Genomic DNA, 27,498 nt, shown 5'->3' with positions numbered 1-27,498 from the left:
AATCTAAAAGTGTGTTTTCTGTGCCAAGTGTTTTTATTGCAAAGCCTGTGCACTGAACTGCCTTTTAGAAGTTGGCACTTGGAAAAGTCTTTCTTTAGGTTATTGTCTGCAAAATCAGTGTGTATGGAAGAAGCACAGGGATTAGACAGATTTATTTTCTTCTCATTGTGAAGACATGCTTGAAGGCTGCCATCTGAGAAGTCCCTTCAGGCTTGGAGGACACTCCAAGGGTTACATTTTCCTTTTCTGCTCCTATTCTTGGTTTTTTTGCAGACAGAAAGTCCATAACCTGTTGCTCAGCCCAAATTCCATGAGTGGCTTTAGGTCAAAAAGATTCAGGGCTGGACCATTCATTTTGGCTGTGTAGTACGTAGCACGTGTTCAGCCTCCTTCAGCGGAAGGGTTCAGTGCTTTGTTCCAAGACTGCTTGCTGTTCTAGTAGGAATTCAGTGTTTTGATAATTTGCTAAGCTTAAACTGTACTGCTCTCTTCCTTTTCTACATCAAACTAGATGAAATTTTCCACGTGTTGTAGTAAATGTTTGTATAACAGATTTTTTGGTCTGTCAAGTGTTTACCCACACCAACCACTACTACATTTAAGCCAAATTACTGTGATCTGTCATATACTGTTTATTCTGCTGTCCTCACCCCATGGACATGCAGCTGGAGTACTCATCGCGGTAGGAAAGGACTGTCAGATTCAAAATATGATGTTTCCTCTTTGCCTTTTGTTTAGACACATAGTTTCTAAAGCTGTTTCTCTTGTGAGCGCTATTTTTCCTCATTTCCTCAAACATCCCCTTTTGTATTATATGGCCTGGGTGAACTGCTCCCCTCTTGCCTTTCTGACCAATTGGAGCAAAATCAGAACAATTTTGTGTATTCATCTTTGGAAAATGAGCCAAAATTAATAGGAAAGAAAAAGGATAATGAAAAGCATCTGCCCAGTGGAGGCAGAGGAGACTGCAGCAGTAACACCACAAATTGCAGCAGCCTGTCACTAATTGAGAAATCAGCAGCAGTGATAAATTCACAAGGTGTGTTGCAAAGCCTTATCAGGTTGGATTTAGCTGCCTCTGACAGCAACCTGTGAGTTCTGTCTCTTCATTTACACTTTAGCAACACCCACAAAGCCAGTGAAATGTTCTTATACTGCGCCGAGTGCTCAGGAGCCACCAGGGAGGCAGGGAAAGGCTGTGGGTGAATGCACTGCCGGCGCTGGGGGAGCAGTTGGCTTTTCGGGTGGATGAGCTCTGTCACCACCCCTGCTCTTGGTTGCCCTGTGCTGTGTCCAGTAGTAATTTGCAGGGAGTTTGGAGTTGTTGGTAACTGTAGCTCTGAAACACACCAAGCTGTCTCCTCTTCGCTGTTTCACATTAAACTGAAAATTTTTGCAGTGGTTAGGGGAAGGCTTGTTGCGTTTCCCCCATCTGCTCGTCCCCTGCGTATCTCGGTAGGCTGATGCCTTGCCACCCCATCTGCCACCCAAATACTAAGTTCCAGAAAACAACGCAGGAAAGTTTGTGGTGCAAATACGATTTACTGATTCATTTTCCATTTCACTGAGATTCGAGATCATTGACTTTTTCCCCAAATTGTTGGTACACAGTCCCATTGAAACGCACTTGTCTCTAGGGGGAAAGGAAGTTGAAAGGTTCACAACTGCTTAACACGTGTCCATGCACCGTTAACGGGTACCAGGGAAAACTCCATGCCAGCAAGGGGTTTTGGGGGGTTTGGGTGGGGTTTTTTTTAGTTGTCTACATACAGGGGACTACTCTCCATCCTTGCCTGAAAGTTATAAAACTAGACAGGTCTGGGATTTGAATCTGCAGTTGTAGAGAATTTAGGTGTTTCACGTCTGCTCCTTAAGCGTGTATTTGGACTGTGGGGTGTTTATGATGGAGATGAGCAGCTCCAGACCACCTCCGCTAAGTGCATTTTAACGAAACAGCAGAAAAGCATTGCAGCACAAACATAGGCAGTTAGAGAAATGCGTGTGACCAGTTGTTGTCCCCATGATCCCTTGAAATCTCAGCTAAAACAAACAGGAATTGTAAGGAAATGGCCACGAAGAACATTTGGCAAAGTGCCGTAGTATGCATGTCTTGAGCACCGTTAAGGAACTCAGCAGCCTCCTAGGTGTAGTGGAGGAGCTGGCTGCACGTCTGTACAACTCCAGCATTTCTTGCAGCAATGAGATAAAATTCATCTCAGAACCACTCATGTGTTTTACAATTCATTGTTTTCACTTAATGTGTTGCAGTAAATAATGGTCAATGTACTATTGCACTTCTGGCTTGCTAAGCTTGTTGTTAAGGCATTGCCGTAATTTTCCACGTTAGGTTCAGTTTCAATGATTTGTTCAGTGGTCTTCCTAAACATATAGGGCCTAATTTCCTAACATGCTGCTAAGCAATCACAACATCAGTTGGAATACGGGGGACTTGCAGGTAGACAGCAGCATGACTGAAACTATAGTCCATAAAGTTATTTTATTATGAATCCATTAAGGATTTTGCAGTTTGGTGAGTAACTTTAATGTTTGGGGAGCTTTATGTGACACGCAATATGTATTATTGCTTATTCAAATGTGATGGAAGTGAATAGACAGGAATAGAAATGCAGAGGATGCTTGGCCCACGTCTGTCACCCACATCCCAGTATCGATAGCGTGGAAATTGTAGCAGCAGAGCGGTCAGTTGATACCACCTATCTGAAAACAGGCTCACCGTTTAGTTATTCAAAGTGAAAGGCTGTGCAGCTTAAATCCCTGTGAGACTTGTCCTTATGGATATAATATTGTATGGTACATGCTTCCTGCTTTTGGTGGGGCAGCTTTTATAGGAGACTTGGTAGCTTGCAGGATATTTTTCGTTGTGGCTCTTAACACTGTGCCCCAGGCTCCACTAAATAGACAACCTCATTAAAAGAGAAATAGCGATAGTAAAGCAGTGACTTTCTCATGCCATCTAACTCACATATTTGACATGATTGCTGGACCCTCCAAGTACTTAATTGATTGTCTTAATTGATTTAGTGGCACTGGAGGCTACAGCATGGAAATAAAGGGGCAAGATGAGGATAAGGGGTGAAAAAATTTATGATAGGTGCCAAGCAGCCTGAGGGAAGTTAGAAATGCTACAGATCTCAGAGGCAGCTAAATCAATTCAGTGTGATGTACAGGGAGCAACCTGGGGGAAGAGGAGAAGCGGGGGACAGAATGGAGAAAAGGAGAGAAAATAATGGCTGGTGGGAGAGACCAGAGTAAACTTAAGGGGAAGAGGGAAGACAGCAGCCTTGGTGCAGGTGGGTATTTTGGACTTCTTTAAGTTTAACACCAGGTAAAATATAATGATGACATCATGTTTAGCCTAAAAAGAAGGACTCGTGCATCATGAGATTCTTAGTTACCCGATTTGAGACTTTATCTGTGCTTCCATTTAAAATCCTCGATGTTTGCAACAGTCACTAAAGTCACGGGAGACCTAAAATAATTTGGAGGCTATACAGTGGGTTTTTTTAACAACCGAAGCTTAAATGTTAAATTACTTTCTAATCTGTGCAATATTTAATCGACAGTATTGAACCATAATACAAATTAAGTCTTCTCTATAATTTGTTCTGTTGTACTGCAGCCCTCCAAAACAATTTGATACCTCACTTATGAATTGGTAAATAGCTCATAGCAGCACTCAGCAAAGATACGGTAAAAACATCAAATAGTGTGTGATGGAATTCATCAGCATGGGCATACAGGGGTGTCATAAACATCCCTGAGTTATGAAATAATTCTTTTATGTGCTTCTGACCCTCTAGAGACAGGATTTAAAAAAAAAGGGGGGGGGGACTGAGGAGAAAGAGGGGCAGAGCAGCTTGTGAATATTAACTGCTGAGCACTGACCAGCAGTTCTGCTATAAGCAATTTTGCGTGGCTTTTGTTTCCTTTCCTTTCAGGACTGTTGATATCAAGTATTGAGGGGGTGGCTACATGTGAGCAGTCACAAACTGAGGGATAAAGATGACATTTCTATTGGTTGGTCTCATTTTACCAGAGAGACTAATCTATGCGAATGCATCAGACGCAAATCTAATCAAAACATGCAAAGAGCATGTATTTATAGACGGCCTCGATTGTAAGTCTCTGTTGGGTGGCTGGATGAGATGGTGTTTCTCCTCGTGCTGTCCCTTCTGCTGTCCTTTACTCTAGTGCACGTCTCGCCGCTGTGAAGGACTCTGCGGGGTACTGGGCAGGCTGCGTCCTTAAAACAAAGATTTACAGAAAGGATGCAGTTCTGATCTTGCGTTTTATGGTGGTAAATCTCTACTGACTGCAACAGGAGTCTCATTTCTGCTTTACGATGAGCAAAGAATCAGGCACTCGTTAAATAATATTTGGAGTGAAGTATTGGAATATGCAGAAAGGACACATTAGATGAATCGAGGGCTGTGAAAACGCAGGTTCGAAGGACTGTTTATATCTACATTTGAGTACAGATGTGTGTATGCAACATTGCATTTCATGTGTATGTTCCAACTCAGTATCCCTCAAACAAATGAAAAACTCTTGCTAAACGCTCCATGGAGTAAAATATGTGAAAGGATAATGCTGCAGTCACCTTTACTTAATTTGTACATCTATTGATACAGTATGTAAAATATCATAACCATTAAAAATGTAATGATTTTCGAACGGTTAATGAGGGTTCCCAAATAAATTGGAGTGTCTCCATCTGCTGTCTTACATTGTGGGTGATACTTTTCCATGGTAGAATGATCTTCAAATTTAATTCCATGAGGAAGGAATCTGATCACAGTTTAATTTCAGTGCAAAATGCTGTCTCGCAATCAATAAAGCAATGTCAAAGAACTCTGATTTAGTAGGAGCCAGAAATAACGTTCCCCATCATATGCAGAATAGAGAGATGGGAACATTTCATTTCATTGTAACAGATAGCATGCAACTTGGTTTTCAGAAAAACCTAATAAATCAATATCCCTGTATTATCTAAGTAAGATCCCATCATTAATTTTAAACGCTTAACATGTTGGGAGACTCTGAAGTGTACCTTCAGCTTAGCCATGTTCAGCCTGAAGTCAATGGCAACACTTCCATTTTCCTACGAGCAAGCAATCTTGATCTTGGGAAGTTAGGAGTCATTTACTGCGAAATGAAAATGAAACATGGCCAGTCTTTTGGTTTGTATGTAGTCATCTGTCTCTTGCATGCTGCCTCTCCTTTTAAATTTCAGTCTGTGTTCTACAGAAGTCTCATCGCGCTTGTCACTTGCCCTGCACGCACTCAGCCTTTTCGCTTCTACACACAACACATCCTCTCCGGTTTTGAATTTTAGAATGTTTTTTTTTAAACTCCAAAAATAACTGGTTGTTTAGAGATTGCCTGGATACCATGCTGATTTTCAAAATGTGCTTTTCTCAAAACCAGCAGGAATCTGGACCTCAAAAGAATTCTTTGTGAGGCTTTGCCTGCTCTCAGAAATAGCATTATCCCTAGATGATATAAGAGCAGGTCAAGATATCAGAAGGTAGAAATTCAGACTAATAGATTGTTTTAGATAAACTTTTCAAGGACATTATTCTAAATAGAAATAGTTAAGTATTACTTTGGTAATAAAATACTGTTTAGGCCGAAGCAAGAAAGATTCTGGCGCTCCAAGACATGCTTATAGGAGTCTCAGATTCATGTCCTGGCTCTGGGGAGAGTTTTACTCATACATTTAAAACAAAATTTAGTCTTTTTATTATTACAGTTAACCAAAGTGGGATTTTAAATAAAATGTGAACTTTTGCATTTAGCATTGATTTCAAGTTGAATAATTGCATTTCCATTAATTTTCTGGGAAAAAAGAAATTTTTGGAGTTCTGTTACTGCTTTACATGAAATATTGCTTGCTGGCTGATGCTGAGCGTTGCAGAGATAAAGCAAGTCTGGTGCCGATTCTTAGAGAGATTGGGTATCTCAGCTTCAGCTCTGCAGCCCCTGCAGATCAGTCTATCCTCAGAGTCACCCTGTATGAAGCTACAGGTAGCTGCTGCTGCTTCTTTTCTATACCTAAAAATATCGATTCTGTACCTAGGATGCTGTGTAGGTAGTAACTAGGTAACATGAAATTTTCTATTGAATTATATCTCACCGAAACATACCAAGAAAAATCTTCAGTTGAAGCTTTTAGTCAAACTGTTAAAGCAAGTCAAGTTTGGCTAGATTTTGAAAAGAGAATCGGCTTTAAGAGTTCAGATATTAATTGATTTTGATACCAGGATATGTTTGGTTGTTTTAATTCTGTAGGTGTATTGAGATCCAGGTAAAGCACTGATGAAAGAGAAATTATACCGCTTTTTAATGGAACATTTTGATGGCTATTTCTTACTGTGTTTTTTTTAATAGCTACTACAGCACCACCATGCAGTTCATGAAATTTCATACATCGCAAAGGATATCACAGACCATCGAGCGTTTGGATATGTATGTGGAAAGGAGGGAAATCATAGATTTGTGGCAATAAAAACAGCCCAGGCAGTAAGTGTCAAATCACTGTCATTTTCTACAGTGTAACTCAATAGAAAAGCTGCGTTCATAAGAAGCTGTTCAAGAGGCCAATCTTGTATTGTTTATGATTGTGCTAGACTTGTCACAAGTGTCTGTTTAGATGTTCTTAAATAGCAAATTAATGAAACGAGCTTGGGAAAAAGGGAATGTATTTCACTATTTCTGATTTTTCATGATGTATTTTTTTATAATTAGTTATTGTTTTCCTTTCTAACTAAACTAGACTGGATACAGATAAGTTTGGTTATATTCCTATACTCATTTAAACAGAAAGTGATAGACACCAAATAGACTTTGCATATAGTGTACCGTAATTCCATTGTATGAGAAACCACTAATAAATATGCCTTTATATTCATATATATGCCTTTTATATTCATAATTATAATTATTATTAGTTTGCAAATATAGTTAGTTCGATAGAAATTAACCCGAGCCTGGATGCTAAGGTAGAAATTAATTCTGTATGAAGTTCTCTCCAATTGTGGAGATGCTGTAACTGCGCTATCAGCAGGACGGGATAAGAGGTGTATATTTTTCCATATAGAAACTTTCCTTCCTGTTTTTGCTTCCGTAGGCTGAACCTGTAATTCTGGACTTGCGAGACCTGTTTCAGCTCATCTATGAACTGAAACAAAGGGAAGAAATGGAAAAAAAGGCACAAAAGGACAAACAGTGTGAACAAGCGGTATACCAGGTACACGCATAAGCTTAGACTACTGCCAAGAAAAGTATGGTTTGAAGTATCCCCCAAAGTTGCTCCAAAGAGGCACTGAGCATCCTCAGCATTTCTTAACAGCAATGGGTTTGAACAGTGCTAGCTTCAAACGGACAAATATGAACCTAACGGCCATCGTGAGCTCAGAAGTAGGATTAAACAGTGATGAAAGCTATCACTTGGGGTATGATGAACATGTTTAGCAACTGGAAATGATCTGTTCATTTCCCGCATAGTATTTCTTCTAATTCAGAAGGAAAACTGTAATGAAGGTCAGTGTGTTGTAAGTCAGGTTTTTAACAGTGTCCAGTACTTTAGGGAAGATTCAATATACTGCTGAATGTGTGTATTTGAATCAAGTCAAATAAGGTGCAGATTGTTAAACTCGGATGAAACTTGAATAAAGTTACTTTGTACAATAACGTGACTTTATCTGTATACTAAAGAAAGAAAACTATATACTTACCTCATTTTGCTTATTTCTTTGCTGTCCTTTAATTTCTGAATACAGTTCTTTTATCTCTACTGTTTATGTTCTTTGCTTTTACTGCCTGTCCTCTTACTTTGCTGTAGACAATTTTGGAAGAAGATGTAGAAGATCCTGTATACCAGGTAATTTCTGAAGCTGTATGGCCTTGGAGTTTCAGAAATGACTAGATATATGTTATCTTCAAACACAGCCAAAACCTTTAGCAAGATGTTTTGAAATTTACTGAGATACGTCTTCTGAGAAACTTGTAAGATTTTTACAGAAAGTAGCATATTTAGAGATTAAGCTGTAAGTAATAGCACAATATGTCTGTATAGAATAGAACAGAATATTTCAGTTGGAGTGTAGAAATATTAGATCAAATATGTCATAAATATTTCCTAAAATGTGGCTTGTGAGTCCAGATTTTGAGTTTCCAAATGAGATTTGTCATCATTTTTGAATACAAGCTCTAACTGAAAAAGGAGTTACTTTGAGAATAAGGAAGGTGACATCTGAGAGTCATAGAATCATAGAATCATTTAGGTTGGAAAAGACCTTGCAGATCATCGAGTCCAACCATTAACCTAGCACTGCCAAGTCCACCACTAAACCATGTCCCTAAGCACCACATCTACACGTCTTTTAAATACCTCCAGGGATGGTGACTCCACCACTTCCCTGAGCAGCCTGTTCCAATGCTTGACAACACGTCAATTTATTACTATCTTGCTCTGGTAGTAATAAATTGACATTTTGTTTTTGTCTTCTATGGGGCCAGAATTTAATTCAGAGGGTGAATATCTGGAAAAAAAACCAGTGGAATTGATGTTATAACACACTCCCTTGTTGGCGTTTGGGCTATGATTTAATGATAGATCTGAAATTGAAGGCTTGTTTCATCCAAGCAAAATGTCTGGGAGCAAAGATGATTATCAGAAATATGTCAATATATTCATGTCCGATAACCTACTGAGTGTGAAGAAGAAAAAGATGTAATTTCATTCTCATGTTTTTGTGCTGAAACAAAATATACGATAGTTTACTTTTCTTTTTTCCTGGAGATCTTGTGTTCTCCCACTTAGGCATGTCAGTGGGAGGCACGCTGAAAGAAACTGATTCAACCATTAGTGAATATTGAACGGTGCCTAAGGTGCAGCAAGAAAGATGATAAGGATTAGGATGCCCTAAATTACTATTCAGCTTTTATAATGGCAGGAGTTCTACTTTGTGCTCTTCACAACAAAGCAAGAACCTGAAAATGAAGTGTTGTGACAGCCTTTTGCCATGTGGCCTGTTACATGAGCGCCAGCCTATTCTCCCAGTTCGGATTTAGCTTTTTTGTTCATAGATAATAAATATATGTGGAAATAATTGCCATTATGTAAAAGAGGCAAAATTCACGTTGACTTCAGAAAATTAATATTGGGCCACAGGCGGTCTCCCTAGCGAGAAAGAATTAGGAAGTTGCTCTAATGATCATTAGAGGAGATTTAGGTCTATTCATTGCCGGTTTATGAAATATGAAACAACCTTACTCTGCGCTTTCCAACAAACCAGTTGTCCTGCTGCCAGCCTGTGCTTTGAACTTGTTTCTTTAATGCCTGCCTGTGTTTTTACGTGGAATTCCAAATCGCCTTTTTCCCTTCTGTTTCATCTTTGACTTTTCCTCTCTGGCGGCTGGTGTAATAGTACATTGTGTTTGAGGCTGGACACGAGCCAATCCGTGAGCCTGAAACGGAAGAAAACATTTATCAGGTATAAAATCGCTAACTTCGGTGTTTTCATTGCAACAATTGCAAGCATTTATTAAAGTACATTTCATATATAGTTCATTTTGATTAGTTTTCATTCATCACAAAAATGTCTGGCATTTCATTCTGGTGACATGACACGAATAATCTGCCCAGTCTCAGCGTGATTTTCCCGTTGTTTGTCATTTCAGCTTCTGCAAATTTTATTAACTTTGTCAGCTTATGAAGGGTCTTAAACTTTTGAGTACACCATATAAGGTGATAAATAGGGGATTCTCTTTTTTTTTCTGTTAATTTTTTGAAACTTTTTACACCTATTCTAAGAAATGGATACTGAAATCTCATGGAGGGCAGACCATCCAAGCAATTCTTAGAAAGACATTTTGATGGTACTGCTCTTCTTTCCGGCTAACCAAGGAAGTAACTGAGCAAAACTTAAGAGCTTTCAATGGCTATCCCCCAGACTGGGGAAAATATTTTCAGAGTGCATATGTTATGTTAGAGCCCAAGCTTGCATTCTTCACACTGACAAAAAATTGCATTGAAAGCAATATAAAATAGTTTTTTGTCGTTCAGTTTATCCTCAAGGGATCAGTACAGGGTGTATTAAAATATAATGTAATTCATTTTGTATCACATACTAGAGGCAAATCTGAAGATAGACAGAAATCTCTGTATGCTGTAAGAAAATTGTGATTTGAGGAAATCATTTAGTATGGAGGGGAAGGAGATTCAAGCAGTGATTAGGCATTTCATCTAGCTGTACTAGAGGTTGGTCTGCTAATAGGAAGAGCTCTTTTAATGTAGACAGGAGCAAGGATAGAACAAAAAAAAAAGGGGAACGGTATTTTTTTAAGTAATGAGAAAAGGTAGAAAGATAATAGAAAAAATGAAAGGGTAGGGTAGCTGTAAGCCAAAATAGAAAGAAGCTAAGTGGGAAAGGGAAATGCAAGTTAAACATTAGAAAATAACCATCGTACAGACCCCATCACAGGGTCATTGAGATGAGATTCACTTAACCTGTCTCTGTTCATTACCTGGCACGCCCGCCACTCACACTAGAATATGCATCTTGCTGCATCTCTAGACCAAGACATGCGAAGCTCTCAAGTGAGAGTATGCCTAAGGTTGAAAATTTTCTACCGCATAGTGTTGAAAGTTTGACTATTTTCAGGAAAGCAATCTGCTAAAAAATTACTACTCTAGTTGTCAGGTTTATGCTAGAAACAAAAATCCCAGGACAACTACATTCAGACAAAAAAATTCTGATTGTTGTCCATTGAAGTGCGGAGCTTTTAGTGACATTTTAGAGAAGTACCGGTGGAAGCAAGCAAAATGGGGCCGTCGCCCCCGGTGTTTGGAGATCTTAGAGCAAACTTTGGTGGGTAGGGAAGAAATAGGAACCGTGTTCTCAGGAATGGCCTAAAGAACAGGAGGACTCTTTGCATAGTTTCTTTTTCTTAAAATGGAAATAGAAGATGATAAGCAGATAGTGAGGTCTTGCCTCATCTCAAGGTACTGCTCTAACTGTCCTTTAAGTCACCAGAGAATTGCTCAAGGCTTCATTTGACAGTATCTGGATGTGATGAAGTGTTTCCTCCCACAGTAGTGCACAGAAAATACCCATGATTAATATACCATACTCTCAGTATATGCAGTCTGTCATTGTCCTTCTCTGTATTTACTACAGGCAATACCTTGAATACAGCAAATGCTCAGATTAGGGAGCTAGGAGTCTTTTTCTGTTATCTATTGTAATTGACAGATGCTGAAGTATTGCTACCATAGACTTGCCCAGAGCTGCGAGCTTCCTAGTTCCCGTGGACTTCGTGAGCTCTTGGCTTGCTATAAATCTGGGTTCCCACAGCTCAGATCTTACACTCAGATCACAGGCAAAATTGTTTCTCTTACAAGATCTTGATCATCTCAGAACCATCCAGGCTACTATTAAAAATGAAATTAGAAAAGGTCCTCTTTTTTTTTGTTTGGTGGGGTTTTTTTAGTTTGATGCAGATTGGTGCCAGCGTCTATTATTTACTGCAAAGCCTTCCCCATACTACAGTTTGGTAAACATGCATCTGCTCAGTAACCTCATGCATCCTCGCTTCAGCCTCGCCAAATCTTTCTTCTGGTGCTGCTCTGGTTTTTCAACCAAGAGCTGGTAAGCAAAGAATTCACTTCTCCCTTGGTGGAAAAGATTCCTACCCAGTGGGTAACTGGAGGTGGAAGATAGGTGCCGAAAGTGACAATTTCTATTTCTTTTTAACATAGTGGAGGTCACAATTTTCTTTTTAAGCGTTCTTGCTCTGTCTGTCACCTTTCTTTGATACATTATCCCAAAGACTGTGTCTGTCTGCTCTTTTAATATTGCCTATGTAAGTTGCTCTAATGTGTTAGTTAGGTAAGGACTTGATCACTGAGCATGTACCAATCCTCTCACCTAGTGTCCAATTTCTTAATAGCATGTCTTTTCCTGCCTGTTGTTTTAGTAAGATGGGGACGGGATTTTGTCAGGTGGTTTTGTATTGTGTATGTAGCAGCACTGGTCTCTCTGGAGAGGCAAGTTCTGCTCCATGAGGAGTTGACAATCTGAGATGGGGGTTTCTGAGTTGCAGTGCTTGTATTGCTGGTAAGATGCAAGTACATCAAAATGGTTCACAGCCTGTCACAGAAACAGAGCTGTCAGCAGCAATAGTGCTGGTATCTCTTTGCTGATAATGCTAATCAAAGAAAAAACAGGAGAAATCCTTTGCAGACCCCCAGTCTAAGTAGCGATGCAAAAAAGCGTGATGATACATGGCAAGTAAAGACAACAAGAAGACAGGCAGTATCGAGTTGGGAGAGAAAAATGTCTTTCAGAAAGTTTCTCTGTCTTGATATTAGAAGTCAGGAGCTTCTTTCTAACGTAAGTATAAGCTGGAGTAAAAAAGGGGGGATCGATAGTGCAGGGAAGTGCTCATTCCACAATAAGCTGTGGATAGGAGTGTGCAAATTGGGATGACTTCATGGAAGAGTTGGAAGGAGGAAGAGGAGAATGACTGAAGGGAAAACTTCACAGAGAGAAAAAAAAAATGCACCCTGATGATAGTTTATAAATAGTTTATCTTACCACACTTCTCCTCTTTTTATGAAGACTAAGCTTTCCAGTGACTTAATAAATAGACAATTCTTGGTTTCTGCTCTTACACTGTCACTTAAAGCTCTCTCTTTTTACAGACTGTTATTTCCATGAAACTGAATTGTTCCACTGTTACCAGTTTCACATATCTAATGTGATAGGTGGTTTTAGTGGAAGTGGCCAGTACTTTGAGAAAACCAAGGCAAGCAAGTCATTCCCGGGATAGGAATAGAAGAAATCTTTTAAAAAGCTCGTTCAGTTTCTGTGAGGGTTCTGCGCTCATGCTCTTGACAAACTTCTGCAATGTGCACCAAGTTAAAGATGCACAGTTTCCCGTGAAGACTTTGACGTTTAAACACAGGCAAGAGAATGTTTGAACAGTAGAGAGAGTTTTTGGTATATTATACAGAATAAGAAATGATAGCACATCTCAATGAATAAGTAACATTCCTTCAGCTTCCCCTAAACCAGTCCTACTCTAATATCAGAACTCTAAGATATTTATTGTCTTAGAAAACAAAAAGGTAATCATTTTGTCATAGCTGCAATATTATTTCTCCTATTGACCTGTGAGCTTTCATTAATGTCGGAAATGTAACCTTCTTATGCTGAATGCCCTTGTTCAGTGGAAAAGTAGCACTGATTTACTTAGAGCATTCGTGCCGGTTTAGACCATGTTTTTACGGTTCTTTTTGCTTGTGTCATTTACAATAGACGTTCAGTGCTTCTAGGAAGGAAAAGAAATATAATCACAAATTATAATTATGTAAACCAGCAGTCCTTAGGCAAGCAAAGCCCAGTATTACAAAGCGACTGAATTTACATGAGCAGGTTATAAATGCCCAAGGTGTAAATCATGGGTGTTGACTCAACTAAAGACGCGCCCAGCGTTTTTTAAAGTGCATCGTCCCCTGTCCATGCGAGGCTGTTCAGCTCCCTGGCTGGGTCAGACTTTGACAGACCAGTAATTCCTTAGTAAAATTGCAGCATTCTAACCAAACATCGCTTAGAGCAGCTGCAGGGCCCCATCACTGCAGGGGTACATGGTATGACTTTACTTGACTTAGATTATTAAATGAATTGGAAGGAAGAAATCTAATGCCATAGGCCAAACATCTCTTTCCCTCAAATCAGTAGCTCTACTCTGGATCTCTGCCATGGAGGAAGATGACATACTGACCTGATCATGGCTTCCATGTGTATCTTCTAACCCCCAAGTAAAATGAAAAAACCAACCATTTAAGTAGGAAGGAGATCCAAGTGCACCTGGACTTAATGCAACCAAAATTAACTGCAAATGAAAATCTCGTTTCTGAACACTACTAGGCTTTAGGATTTAAAAAATTCAGATAGATGTTTTATTTCTTCAGTATCTTCTCCGTTAATGGTACTGCTTGGATGAAAAGCGAACCATCCTTGATTTCATTAGTATTAAATGACTACCCTGTACACAAACATCAGTTGCTGATTTCAATTTTTCATCAAACCTGCTTGGGTAATGACCTTAGTTTTCATTTGCTGTTGCAGGTTCCTACCAGCCAAAAGAAGGAAGGTGTTTATGATGTGCCAAAAAGTCAACCTGTAAGTGTAAGTATCTTCCCTATTTATATGCAGTAAAGAAGGTGTGTTTCATAGCTTCTGTGACTTTCATTATTGTATGTAACATTTTTTACATTCCTCGTGATGTGAATTTTATCAGTGATGTGTTAGGGGTTGATTGGGTTGGTTCAGAGTAACCAGGATTGTAATGTCACTTATATCCATCTCATTCATTACTTAACTCTCCTTTCTGTCTTTCCCGACTCATTCTGATGAAAGTCACCATTTATAAATGTGTTATCTGTGGTTAAGAGTCGACAATGAGCCTTCTGCATGTTAATGCATGAATCGTTGCTGCCTGGATTAGAAGGGTTCCTCTGTTACCCAACGCTGTACAAGGCTTATCACTGAGTGAGCATGGGCTGCATTTTCCCCCCCGTGTGCTCTGTCAGAGCTGTACTTCATGTATTGTGCTCCTTACAGCTTGGTTTAGTAGGACAGCAGGGGAGGCAAGATCTGAATAGAGTGGAGGTCGAGAGAAGTAGCATTAGGAAAAGGTATAGCAGAACATTGTCAGTGACCTCTACGGTGATTTTTCTGTGGCTACAATGTCTGTACCTCTCAGAAGACTTCCTGGTGAATACAGTGTGCTGATAGGTAAAGATTTCATAAGGAGCTTCAAATCAAATGTTACCAAAAAAAAGGGAATTTGTGTTAGAATTACTTTTCTGTCATTTGGGAAAAAAACCCAAACAAACAAGTTATGTCAAAACCCAACCTAAAATGCACCATAGAAAAGCAATCATTTTTCCAATAAAATCAAGTTCTGTGGGAGCTTAGTAAGAGCTGTAGAGTTGTAGGGCAGAGATACGTGCAATTGCCATTAGTTTAAACAGCTGTGGGGAAACTCCGAAAGGAACTACATCAAGATTAAGTGTGCAAAAAGACCTCACTCAACAAATTCCTGAGTGGCAGATTTTTTTCTCTATGCATTACATTGCATTGCATTGCTTTCTTGGTTATTGTGGGCTGTAATCAGCACAAGGAGATTTCCTCCCAATATTGCTACGTATTATTTCTGTAGTGCTCTAAGTATACAAGAGGGTAAGGGTCAATGTAGACTGTCAACACAATTCTTTCTGTCCTGTGCCTTGCATGGACAGTAGCCTATTAAAAAATAGGGATAATATGCTGTTGTATCGAAGTGGCACCATTCCCTTTCTGTATATTAGCATTTTGAAGAGGTGAAGCATTTATCCCCAGAATGTATAAGGAATGGCAACAAGTGGCTGAGAGAAGAAGTGGGGTGACAGATGCCTTAGCAACAAAGCATGCATTTGCTGAAGGGTGGGTTATACTGTTTAATATAAATATCTGCTATAAATACCTTGAGAAGTTGTTCGATTGCATTGGTGACACTGAAAATTAGTATTTCTGAGGATTTGTGTGAGAATGGAGAAAAATAAAGGAAAAAGTCAGGAATTTCAGTCTACTGTAAGCATGGGAGAAATGCCTGTATTCAAGAGAGAGAAAGAGAGACTCCTTTCACATGAGGATGCGGTAACTTGCACAGCTTGGGCTGAGCACAGAGACCAAGATGTCGAATAAAAAAGATAAATGCTGGGGAGGGGCTGGATGGGGGCCTGAATTGTGACACTTCTGTGGTTTGCACAAACAAACAAAACTTGCCATAAATATTTCATGATAAGCCACTAGGAGGAGGGAGGCATCGTCGTGTTGCCTTGGAAAATCTAGTAAAATAACTCATGTTGCATAACTAATTAAGGTATTTGTGGGCACGGAATAGCTGTAGATTTTTCACTCATTTCTCATATAGTGCAGCGTTACAATTTTTCCGCTGTACATTCCCTGTGACTTTTTTATTATTCCTTCAGCGATGTTTCAAATTTACTCTGGGTATAGTCTGTAATTTAGGTCGTTGCAGTATGACTGGGTATACAGCACACTTGCAATCATGTCTGCAGACACTTTGGTATTAGACTATCCTGGTAAAGAGCATGACTGTGAGATATAGGGCATATGGAACCTACTCTGTAATCATCAAATATATTCAAGCTGTCATCTCCATGAAGCTGGTTGCAGACTTAATTTTTTTTTTGCTATTTCATGGTTAAATTTAAAGCGATTAGAGCTTTTTATCCGAACAAGTTATGTACTTTAATTTATGAAGAGAAAGAGAAGAAAGAGAAGAGGAAGAAATAGGTAGCTGAGATTTTGTTTCACCTTTTTATATTAGTATATATTAAAAGAAAAAAAAAGAAAAGCAGCAATAGCTCTTAAAATTAGCAATTTAATATTCCACTGCCCATCTGATTTATTGCTCGCCCTTCCACATGTGAGACTCTCTGTCATTGAGACACTTGCCATAATGTTTTTTTTCAATTTATAGCTGTCATTATTATATAAACCTCTAAAATTCAATCTGAGGGCAAACAATCTAGCTCATCTACCTGCTTTAAACATAGAAGGACACTTTCTTTATTAGGAGATCTTGCTTTCAGTAATCTCATAATGGATGAATAAAGTGAGAAACTTTTTGTAGCTTCTAATAGGTTTCAGGCACCATGAATTCTCTCTCCCGACAATAAATACAACACTTAATAAAAATGCAGCAAGTTTTGCTTGAGTTCAAACTGAATTGCCCACGTTCCCTGGACAGAGATTGGTTTTCCGTCTTGGGATTGTTTTCCTCTGGTGTGTTCCCAGGCAAGTTATCTCTAGTCTCTGCACATAAAAGTGAGGGATACTGAAGCAGTGTTCTAGGTGCCCTCCACCCTTGACTCTCTGTAGCCGGTGTAGAGCAATAGCCACTTCATGGGGAATTCCTCCTGTCTGTGTGAGTTGTCCCTCTCAGGTGGAAATAAATCTACGTCTGGACATCGTTCTTTCGTGGCTGCAGAGGAACTTTAAATGACTTGCAGGTATGGTAACTTCTAAATAGTTAGGCTTAGGTGGGGTGAGATCTACCACAGTGTAAAAACTAAAAGCCAGAATCCCTTCTTCAAAGGCAGCTTTGAAACTGGGAAGTGTAATTCATACTGATTTTCAATAACATATAGCTTCCTAAGAAACCAGAACCATTTGGGCAAATATTTCTCTGTGCGTATGGGATCCCATTGTAGCTGAAGGTATGAAGCATCTTCCTGGTAGTGCCAAGAAGCAGAAGTATTCAACATTGTATATGCATCGAGATAGCCGATGTACTTACACAGTACTGTGCCGTTATGTGAGGCCATTTGTCAGAAGGTGTCAAAGTACTTTATAGTGTGACTCCTCATGATCTCTGATATCAAGTAATGTAAATACGGTGCAAATGAGGCGGAAAGGAATGAGTCTCGGATCTCAGAATTTGAACGTACCCACTGAACTCAATTATGAGTGGTGGCTGGTTGCCAAGTCACTTCTCTGACATTGGGATGAAAAGATTGCTTACTCAATATAATCCTTGTATTTCCCCATCTCTTTGCTACATCCCTTCCTAGCAAATCCTACTCTCCTGTAGATTTCCTCTGCCAGGCATGCAGCTCAGCTCCAAACACACACTTTTCATGGTATCCAGTTTCCTCCCAGTATCTCTCCCTTCCTCTGTATCAGCTCATGCTTCTTGTATTCATTCCTGTTTTCTCTCTGCTCCTTCCTTAGACCAGTTCTCCTATTCTCCATTCACTGAGAGCAGACATCAAGCGAGACAAAGAGAGCAAGCTTACCCCAAAAAGCTGGTGTTAAGTGGTACATGGTCCACTTAGAAATTGTAGTTCTGTATGTGAAATTAACTGTTCTAAAAAAGTGAAATGTTTCATGAGCTCTTTTTGTCATAATTTCCCATCGTCTCCCCATTACACATCCACATCAAGTTCTACCTGTCATGGTGTTTTTAGTAATAAGAGTCAGACTGTAAATACCCTTCACAGAGACTGTCAGTCACGTCACAATAAAACCTTCTCTTCTCATCAAAATGTCTAAACTATCTGCTTACAATTTTATGAAGGCTTTCAAACAACTCATCTTACTGCTGTATAAAGATTCAAGGCATTACAGCTGATGCCTTACAATGCAGGCTAGTACCAACTACGTGGAAAATATTAAACCCGGGTGGAATGGACAGGGAGTAATTTGGCTGCCGTAGGGGCAAGGCATGGGAGGAGTAGATGAAGCTGGGCTGGACCCGAGCACACTCAGGTCTAGAAGCCATAAGGGCCGCCTGATCCTTCTGCCCAAACTAGGACGCTGCGTTTGGGAAAGCTCAGTTTTAATTCTGGCTGGGATTACAGTGCCATTTGCAGGTCTGATTTGTTCAGGTCTTGTGTCAGAGGAAGCGTGCCTCGGGTCAGCTGGAAGGCATGGGCAGCCCTGGGCTCCACCAGCTCACACGGAAAGTCAGTCCCTGGAGAAATGGCATACCAAAATGTCTGGCAATAAAGTAGTTCAGAGCAGCTTTTCAGATAACTCTCACCATCCTCTACAAAGTGAATTCTTTCTATGACACTTGGTCTGGAGAAGAGGTTTGTAACTCTGGCTTTTCCCTAAGTTTGCATCAGTGGCTTTACAGAAGCAACTTGCAGACTGGTGACATTGACTTCAGCCTCCACAATGAGGCTTTCAGGATCAAATTTTCAAACATGAGAAGAAAGAGAGTGCACAGACCCAGTCTCTGACCATCTGTGCTGGCAAAGCTGTCCGTTTTTATTTACGTTTGCTAAAAGAGACACCTGTGTTCACATGCCCTGACTTAGTTACGCTCAATTAAACCCCACGTACAAGGTTTAACATTGCGGTGTGGGACGTGCATTTTTAACAGGCACAGCTACTTGTTGCAAAGTTTGAAAATATATTAGTTTGTTATGATAATGTCTTGTGGCATGAGTTTCTTCGATGTTTTGGTGGGCCTTTGCTATTTTTTTAGATAGAAGTGGATATGCATACCAGTATCTGTAGTGTAGACCTTGCACTAACTGTTCTGAGAAGATTTTGTGCAGCGCTGGAAACGCCTCTGCTCCATGTGCTCCTCCTCTCAGTTTGCCTTTTGATTTAATACCAATATTAACTCTGATACTACTGCTGGCTTATATGGAAACATTTAGCACCATGCCAAAGGTAACAGCTGAGCCCTGAAGGTGAGATGTTGTTGTCACATACATGTCTTCAATAGCGAGACTTGTGCTGTAGAAGGAGACCTTATAACAGCCTCGCCACACATCAGCCATTCGTTTCTGTCTGCTGTGTGGGTACCGTCCCCTTTGCGACCGGCATCGCCTGCCCTGTGTTATCCTCTGGGCCATCGCAGCGGATGTTGCTAGGTGATCTCCAGCGACGTTGCTCACATTGCACTGTCATGTCTTGAGATACTTGTTATCAGTGGGGTTTTTTTTTCCTTCCGTTGGGGTTAGAGGGGAGCTGCTGGCATTGCAGGAGGGTCCTGCATTCAGTCAGGTCTGGCTGGTGCAGCAGAGGCAGATCCCTTGATGCCGTGGGGCAGGTTTGGTACGTTAGGCAGGTAGGTGACACATCTATTTTGTTTGGACTTTGTGTTAGGTATGTGTGTTGCCAATCAAGGTCTGTCATTATCTGTGATTTAATTAATTCTACGTTGTAAAAGGTCACTGAGATTTGTCAAGGTGGTTTTTCCTTCCTTTTAGCAAGACCCATGAGCCTCATCTTCTGCTGTTTTATACTTTCTGCTTCTGTTTATACCTGTGCGAAACGCAAGTAAAAACTCTGAATAAAAGCCTTTTACCCTTGCTCAGCACTGGCATAAACAGCTATGCAGCTCATAGTTTGGAGTGGATCCACAGCAAAAAACACTTAAACACCTGAATTTTCACTAGCAGACTCTGTTCAGCTTCAGCTGAGGTGAGAGGCCGAGTCTGAGACTTTGCTCAAACCCCTGTGTCTCTTTTCCAAGGAGAGGAACTAGCCACCATCAGGGATGTATCCTAGAGATCACAACTGTCAACTTGTTGCTACTGTACTTAGTGGGATGTTAGTTCTCTGCCCAAGCGCTGTAATAACTAAATCTGTCTTTGTATTTTTTTGTTTGACTCTGTATCATTTTTTCCTTTTTTTTAAAGCTGTTTTTTCTGGGAATATTTTGTGGTTTACTCCTTAATAAAAATTTTAATGGCACAGGAAGCAGAAAACCAGGTCCTCCTCCCTAGTCTTCCCAGATTATAGCATCTGTAACATAAAGTGATAAAGTTTCTTCATGTGTGTTATATACATGGCTTATGTAGGTCTTAGCACCTGAGCTCAAAGTTAGGGATATTTCAGCTGAATCTTGAAAAATTGTTCTTGCAATGCTAGGTAGAGCAAGAACATTCAAAAAGCTGTTAACCTGAATTCAGCGTCTGATTTCCAACAATCTGGAGGGTTAGATGTTAGAATTAATCCATTGTTAATGGATAGGTCATTTAAGATTATGAATCTTAATCTGGATAGTTTCTGAACAATGAAAATATGCCCATGCAAACTTCTGGTTTCAGTCCATCCATAATTTTATATTTAGCATGTCAAATAGCGGGTTTTAATAGTGTAGGAAAACTGTTTGACAGATGAGAATAAAATGTCCTGATTTAGTTGTTCTCTTGTGTCATATTGATATTGTGGCCACATCTTGAGCTCTTTTTAATCTGTAGGAGTTGTCCTGCTAGCTGGCTTTCCATTCCTACATTTGTAATACCATTCCCTGAATGTGATCCTAAACCCTGCACCTCCTGCAGAATGATTACATGCTATCAAAGCATTGAACTTACTTTACTTCCTAGTGCAATCCTTTAGGATTTGGGACATAATCCCATAGTGTGGGAAAGCTGTAATCCAGCAGCACTGCCCTTGATCAGTTTTTCATCCTTCTATCTCTGTTTGTACTGTACAAACAGCAAGAAACAAGGAAGCAAACAAAAGCTGCAGGTTTTGCCCTGGTGACATGGTTATCTTGTTGGATATAGGTGACATGGGTGTTAGTATGGCAGTTTAAATTTGTACTTTTAATACAGAACTCGGGCGATACAAATAAATGATAAACATTTCAGTGGCCCCTTACAGTTATGCAGCCTGTTAGGTCACATGTCTAATAGCTTCATGTGTATTTGCATTCCTAAACTTACCTGGATTTCTATACATTTTCTGTGGTAATACTCTGTCCCTTTTGATATTCTCCAAAGTGGAGGAAAGAGAGTGTAGCTGAACCATAGGTCTAGCTTATTGATTGTGGGGTAAAGCTCTGTTACATAGAGTGAATTTTTGTCTTTTATGCAATATGACTGATGCAGATTTTATCTGATGGCTGCTGATATATTAAGTTGACAGCTGCGCGTTGTATTGATTCACTACATTTTGATTTGCTTGGAGCCCTGCAGCTCGTAGTAATTTGCTAAAACGTTTATTTACACACAGTCTGCTTTCTAAGTAGTGAAGTTTGTAGCTTTACCTAGTCTGTATCGCTGTATGCATTAAATGATATCAGTTGCACAATTTGGTGTTTATTTACAAATTAAAGGGAATACAGTTCTGGGGAAAGTGCTGCTTGCATTTTGCATCAGTTTGGGGAGAAGCTGTTGTAAACTTTTGCAGATTCATTCAGTGCTGTCCTACGTTATTAAGTACAAAAGTACACAGGTCTTGACTTTTTTGCCTGCTGAAACTCAGGAGATTTCAAGGTTTGGAAAATACCATGATGACGCAGTATTCAAAGATGAAGATAGAAATAACTTGTTTCTCAAGCTTGGTTATAGCTCCAGTCACCTGTTGTTTTGAAAAGCATTAGATAGACCTGGATAACTGTGCCTTGCAAGTATTTTAAAGTAGTAAATTTGGGTTATTTCTAATTCCCTTCCATTGTTAAGTTTATTCCCTGCAAGCATCCAAAGCTGTCTCTGCTGTCACAGTCTAGAAGTGGAGTTTTGCTCCCATGTGGAAGTTTGGATTCTTGTCATCACTTGTCTCTCCAATCTGCAGTTAAAGAAAGCCATCACGTGTTGCCATGGCTGGCTGCATTGTGCCACCCAGGCGGTGCCATAGTCCCGTGACACTAAAGAGTTCATCTTTCCCCATCTGAGCTCTTACTCTGTCCTGCGCGACTGTCCTCATTCCCGTTTTCCCCGGGAGAACTGGTGGAGGTACACACTGGGAACAAAAGGTGCATTACTTTCAGAAATAGATCTTTAGGCCAGAAATGCCACTGATGCCAATGAATGTGTCTGGCAATAACTCTGGATGGAAACCTGGCCGAGGCTGACCCTGACGTTGAACCAGCCAGCAGCTTGTTGTTGGTCCCTGATTTTCCTGCTCAGACACCCTTCCTCATGCTGAAACGAAATTTGATGCAGGCTGGCTTTTGCCACTGTATCGGCTGAAATATTTTGCTCTTCCCCTTTGTTTCCAGTTTTCTGCTGAATGGAAAATATGTTTCATTTTAATATCTTTGCATTGCATCAGCCGCATGCAATAAATTGCACATATTTATAAAGGTACCTAAATCTAAAGCCAGGCTTATGTTTCTAGAAGACAGATGTCAGGGCCTGTTAGTCCATAGTAAATGTAAATTACAGCAGCTTTTGTGGCTTGTGCCGACATTGTGGAAGCCTCAGTGTTTAGTTCAACAACGTAGTGATATTTCTGGACTTACAGCATTTCTTTTAAATACGTGTGATGTGACCGGTGTATACCATGGTGTATACCATGCTCTCTGAACCCACCACGTGGGGTCCGGAGAAGATATAGAGGCGGTGACCATGTGGCTGGGACCTTTGCACCAGCATCCTCTGTGCTCTGGGAAGTTTAATTATCTTGGGTGTTGTGTTGCCTGGAAGCAGCATGGGTACGGCTCTAAGCTAAAGTCACTCTTTTGGACTCTTGATTTATTAGAGTCTGTCAGAGAAAAGTGGTAATTGAAGCATTTTAAATACCATTTCCTATGAGAGTAAATACCTAAAGTACACAGGGAATTCAGAATTAAGTTCCCTTCAAATGATGAGAAAATAAACAAGTGAGTAAGCGTACGTTTTGATCATATGAAGAGAGCCTTAATTTAAAGGAAGCTATCGAGCAACAGTGAAGCAATTCACTCCAACACTCCTCAATAATCTATTATGGCAATTATCCTTAACCATCCCATCTCTTCAGCTGCGCAGGGTTGACTAACAGCATTTTTAACCAGCACATCCAGTGCTTCCCAGTGAACAAGCAAAGGAAACTGGGCAGTTGGTGAATGCAATGAAGCTCAAGGCTACCCTGTAGTTGGGTACATCATACCAAAGTCAGTACTTGGGTTTATTACTTCAAATAAAAATACCGAGGAGAATTACCTGAAGAAGAGTGCTTCTGACAAGTAAGAGTTACCCTATGAAACTGAAAAGGGAAACTTTAACAGGAGGGTTCCCGTGTCCCACGGGATTCTGAGCACTGGATTTGAACCCTGTGTAAGTGACAGATGCCCAAATGCATGTATTTTGGATAAAAATCAGTCAGTGTAGTTTTATGGCAGCCCATGTTGCTGATGTGACCTGTACTGGTTGGGAATCAGCCTAAAAGTTCGCAGCAGCCTTACAACGAAAACGTTGAGCTCAGCTATACCTGTGTAAATCTGGGTTGATGGTAACATCGTGGCTGCTGTTACCTCTGTAACTGGGAAAGGTTACGGCATTTGAGGATCTTTAGGATCTGTAGGAGGCTGAAGACTGCAGAGGCATTGACAATTTTTTGTTCACACACATATTCTTCAATGTATTCTCTTTAATTAGGAAGTAATTGAGCAATTCTTTGTTGAGTTATCATGCTACTTCATTAATCCAACAGTAGTTTTACAGGAAAACAATATCTGTTGGATGTTTTCAGCGTGTCTCAACCTACTAGACGTGGTTTGACTGATGATCAGTTTAGTCATGATTCTGACATGCTCCTTCGTTATAGTTCTAATTGTTTTTTAGAATGAATTGTAGATAATTAGCAAGCTGCTTGCAGCTCATGGAGCTCATAGTAATATCAACATTTGTTGTATAAGGTTGTGCAAATAACTGGAGCTTTGCTTAACTAAAATAATAATTCGAACCGTCAGAAAAAATATTTGACATAGCCAAAATACTTACATTTTCAACTAAAATAAGAACAAAAATCTTTAGTTTGACTAACCGTTTGACTTGTCATTAGACTTCCCGTGTGTAAAATACATGTTGGAAAAAGGGAACTGGAAATGCAGAGAGGCAGCACGGTTGGATGATCCCTCTATTGTCTGTTGGGCCGAGTGGTACGGCACTTACCCTGAATGCAGGAAACCAAGTTTAAATCCCTCTGCTGTCTTAAAAGATTTGAATAGCTAATACCCAGCTCAAAGGTTAATTACTAATTGCTGGTTATTTGCTATATTTAGTATCCTTCATACTTTTTTTACTTGCTGAGCTCTGTATCAGAGTACAAGTTAATTACTGTGGGGTTTTTCATGCTTTTTAGGCACTATCTTTGCTTCATTCTCTGAGATTTCAGAACGACGTTTTGTAAGACACTACTTTTATCATCTTGTTTGCAAAAGTATAGCAATATTAAGCAGGTTTTCTCATGCTATAAGTCAGTGTAGATCCCTTGCCGTTGGTAAAACCAGACTGAGTAACAGAAGTTGAATATTCTGACTTGTTATGTCTATAGGAGTGAAAGAAGTAAGGTGCTTCACACTCCTGTGAGCGCAAGAGGCCTGTCCTAGATTTCCCTTTTAAAATCTGAACTTTTGCATTGCTTAGAAAAGATGTTTTTCACAGTACTTGGCGATCAGAGGGAATACTGTAGTGGAGGTGGATCGGTTTTGGTTCAGGTTTATGAAAGCTGTGGTTTACTTATCTCTTATCATTGCTTCTGTACTCTTGGTTTTTCTCCAGCTCTTGGATAATATGTTTTTCTTTAGTGAATAGTGAAAAGTGTCACGAGGAATTTCATTACTGGCTGGAGTGGTTTAAAAAGCTTGCTGCTGCTTTAAGAAGCCAGGTTTACATATTTCATGTTTAAAAGATTTACAGTATGTCTCACATGCCTGTATAGAAAGATGGAGCTTTCATTATAGGTTTAATGTCACCGCAATACAGGGATTAATACTCTTTCCTCCGCCTCAGTCTGCGCGGTTGGTCGCAAGTGACTGGTGTGTTCCTGGTTGACTAAGCTGTAGGGGTGTTTTCATATTCAAGGAGATGCATTTTTGAGTAATTAAAGCAAGCTTCTACATCACTCTGTGGAGAAATCCACAGACAGCAATCCTAGAGAAAGATCAAGGACTGGAGCATCTTTCCAGGCTTCTGGTTATTTTCTATCGTGCACTGGGGAAGGAGGGAGAGGACTGTTGACTTTAATTGCAAAGGTTAAGCGCTTTGTATTGAAAAGCCGAACCAGAGGAAGGCTCGAAGGGCCAAATTCTGCCCTCGGTAGCCATGTTGCAGCCTCGGCACGGTCGCCATTGCAGGCTGTTCCATGCTCTAGTAGACAGGGATATTTCACCCTTAGGAAGTGTCTCCTCACCAGTGTGTGATGCAGAACACGAGCTAATGGAAGATGCAGCTCAAGTACTACATGATAATTGGGCACTTGGGGACGTGCCGTGACATGTTGGGCAAATGTTTTCTGCAAGGTCCCGCTGTAGCACAGGTGGGAATTTCTAATGGTCCGTTGAGCGCTGCGCACATGTTTCCTCTGTGCTGAGACATGGTTGTTGGTTTCACAGAGCGATCGGTGCGGCTGGGGGCACGATCCGCTTCAGAGCGATGCGAGCTGCATCGCTGGATGCTGGAGGATGGGGTGTTAAACGAGGGGGCTGCCAGAACAAAAAGTGCTTAACTGCTGGCCAAACCTGGGCCCTCCTGAAGGTGTAAACCCTTCTGGTTTCATTTTAAGAATATTTTCAAGGTCCGTGGAGTTCTTTGAATAAATGGACACAGCTTTTTTCACACTTTCCTTACCTGGGGCTGGGGGAACATGCTGTCAGCTCCAAGAAGGTGCAGGACTGGGTCCTTTCCTCGTTGCGCACGATGGCATTTTCTTCCTTTAGCTTTGCCTTTTGCCAGTCTTGGTTCTTTCTTCAGGTCTGTGATGAGATGAGGGGGGGAAAAAGCATTCTGGGCAGTTTCTGAGATTTTTAAACTTCTTTGTTTTAAGATGGCATGGGATTACTGGCTGGTAACTCGTATGAAGCTTCTCAGTCATCGAAAATTTGATTTTCCTAACTTGCTGTTATGTTTGTTTCTTAAGAAATGAAGTCTCCAACACTACAATAAATGTTATCTGAAATTTAGCATTCTGAGGACACTGAAGTAATAATTTGTGTTAAATGTGTAGATGGATATAGATATGTATGCATGTGTGGGCAGTATACTCCCACACATATTTACACACACACAAACTACGGATTTAAATATAACTTGAATTGACTTATGGGAGTAATTTTTAAAATTACTATAGAAAGAAAATGTTCATCTTAAATATGTTTACATTGATGTTACAGTTCTCCTAGTTAAGAGGAAGCTGTGTTTTTCTGCAAATACTTGCTTTTAGAGCTTTTGTTGTCCAAAACGCAATTTTTTTTTCCCCTGAGGATGTTAAGTCCTTTCTTTCACCAAGCCAGTGAAAAGTTCCATGAATATAAGCAGGATCAGAGCTCACTGGGTATGCTTATTGCTGAATTAATAAATATCTGGGAAAATAAATAATGATGATGCAAGCAGTAAAATGGCCTTATACACCAGAAGATGAGATTTAGGACAAATGAAGTGTATGTTTGCCCCACGTCCCAGCAGCATTCAAACTCACTGTTTTGACTGCATGATTTCCTATCTGTGCTCACTGCAAGATGGAAAGGGTTTTCATTTCAATACTGAAGTCAATAATTATGGAGGTTATCATTTTCATGCTCAGAAATTCATGTCATTTTCATAAATCATTCATTTCATTTCATAAATCATGCTTTACAGCTGCAGAATGGAAACTTATTGCTGGACATTGATGAAAATCTTGTTTCAGTCACTCAGGTAAGGTTGTGACACTAAAAATGTTTTAAGGAAATATAGATGAAATCACCTATAGGACTAATACAATTTGAAAATATTCGGCTTGGGATTAACTTCTCTGGAATGTAGCTAATATCAGATGTGAATAATTTAAAAAAGCGTAATGGGTGCAATCAGTTCTGTAGTGACAGTGAAATCACAAAAATAAAAGGTAATATTTGGTGTCCAGAATCTCATATGCTGCAAGTGGATAAAACTACGTCTATGTCAGAGAAGATACATGCATTTATTCAGGCTGAGAACTGAGTTGTAGAAAAAAGCTAGATCCAGAA

At 40.0% G+C, this 27,498-nt stretch overlaps 1 protein-coding gene across 1 annotated transcript in view; it reads left to right on the top strand.

Moving 5' to 3' along the window:
• Positions 1 to 27,498, top strand: part of DAB1 (DAB adaptor protein 1) — a 311,043-nt gene that overhangs the window by 263,856 nt on the left and 19,689 nt on the right. Inside the window, exons 7-12 of the mRNA XM_050901289.1 lie at positions 6,412 to 6,543; positions 7,151 to 7,270; positions 7,865 to 7,903; positions 9,453 to 9,518; positions 14,160 to 14,219; positions 27,131 to 27,187. Of these exons, the coding sequence (XP_050757246.1) occupies positions 6,412 to 6,543; positions 7,151 to 7,270; positions 7,865 to 7,903; positions 9,453 to 9,518; positions 14,160 to 14,219; positions 27,131 to 27,187 (474 nt within the window). The remainder of the gene's footprint in view (positions 1 to 6,411; positions 6,544 to 7,150; positions 7,271 to 7,864; positions 7,904 to 9,452; positions 9,519 to 14,159; positions 14,220 to 27,130; positions 27,188 to 27,498) is intronic.

The sequence above is a fragment of the Gymnogyps californianus genome, chromosome 8 (assembly GCF_018139145.2).
Source record: "Gymnogyps californianus isolate 813 chromosome 8, ASM1813914v2, whole genome shotgun sequence".
Classification (NCBI taxonomy): domain Eukaryota; kingdom Metazoa; phylum Chordata; class Aves; order Accipitriformes; family Cathartidae; genus Gymnogyps; species Gymnogyps californianus.
This window is presented reverse-complemented; position numbering and strand designations above follow the sequence as displayed.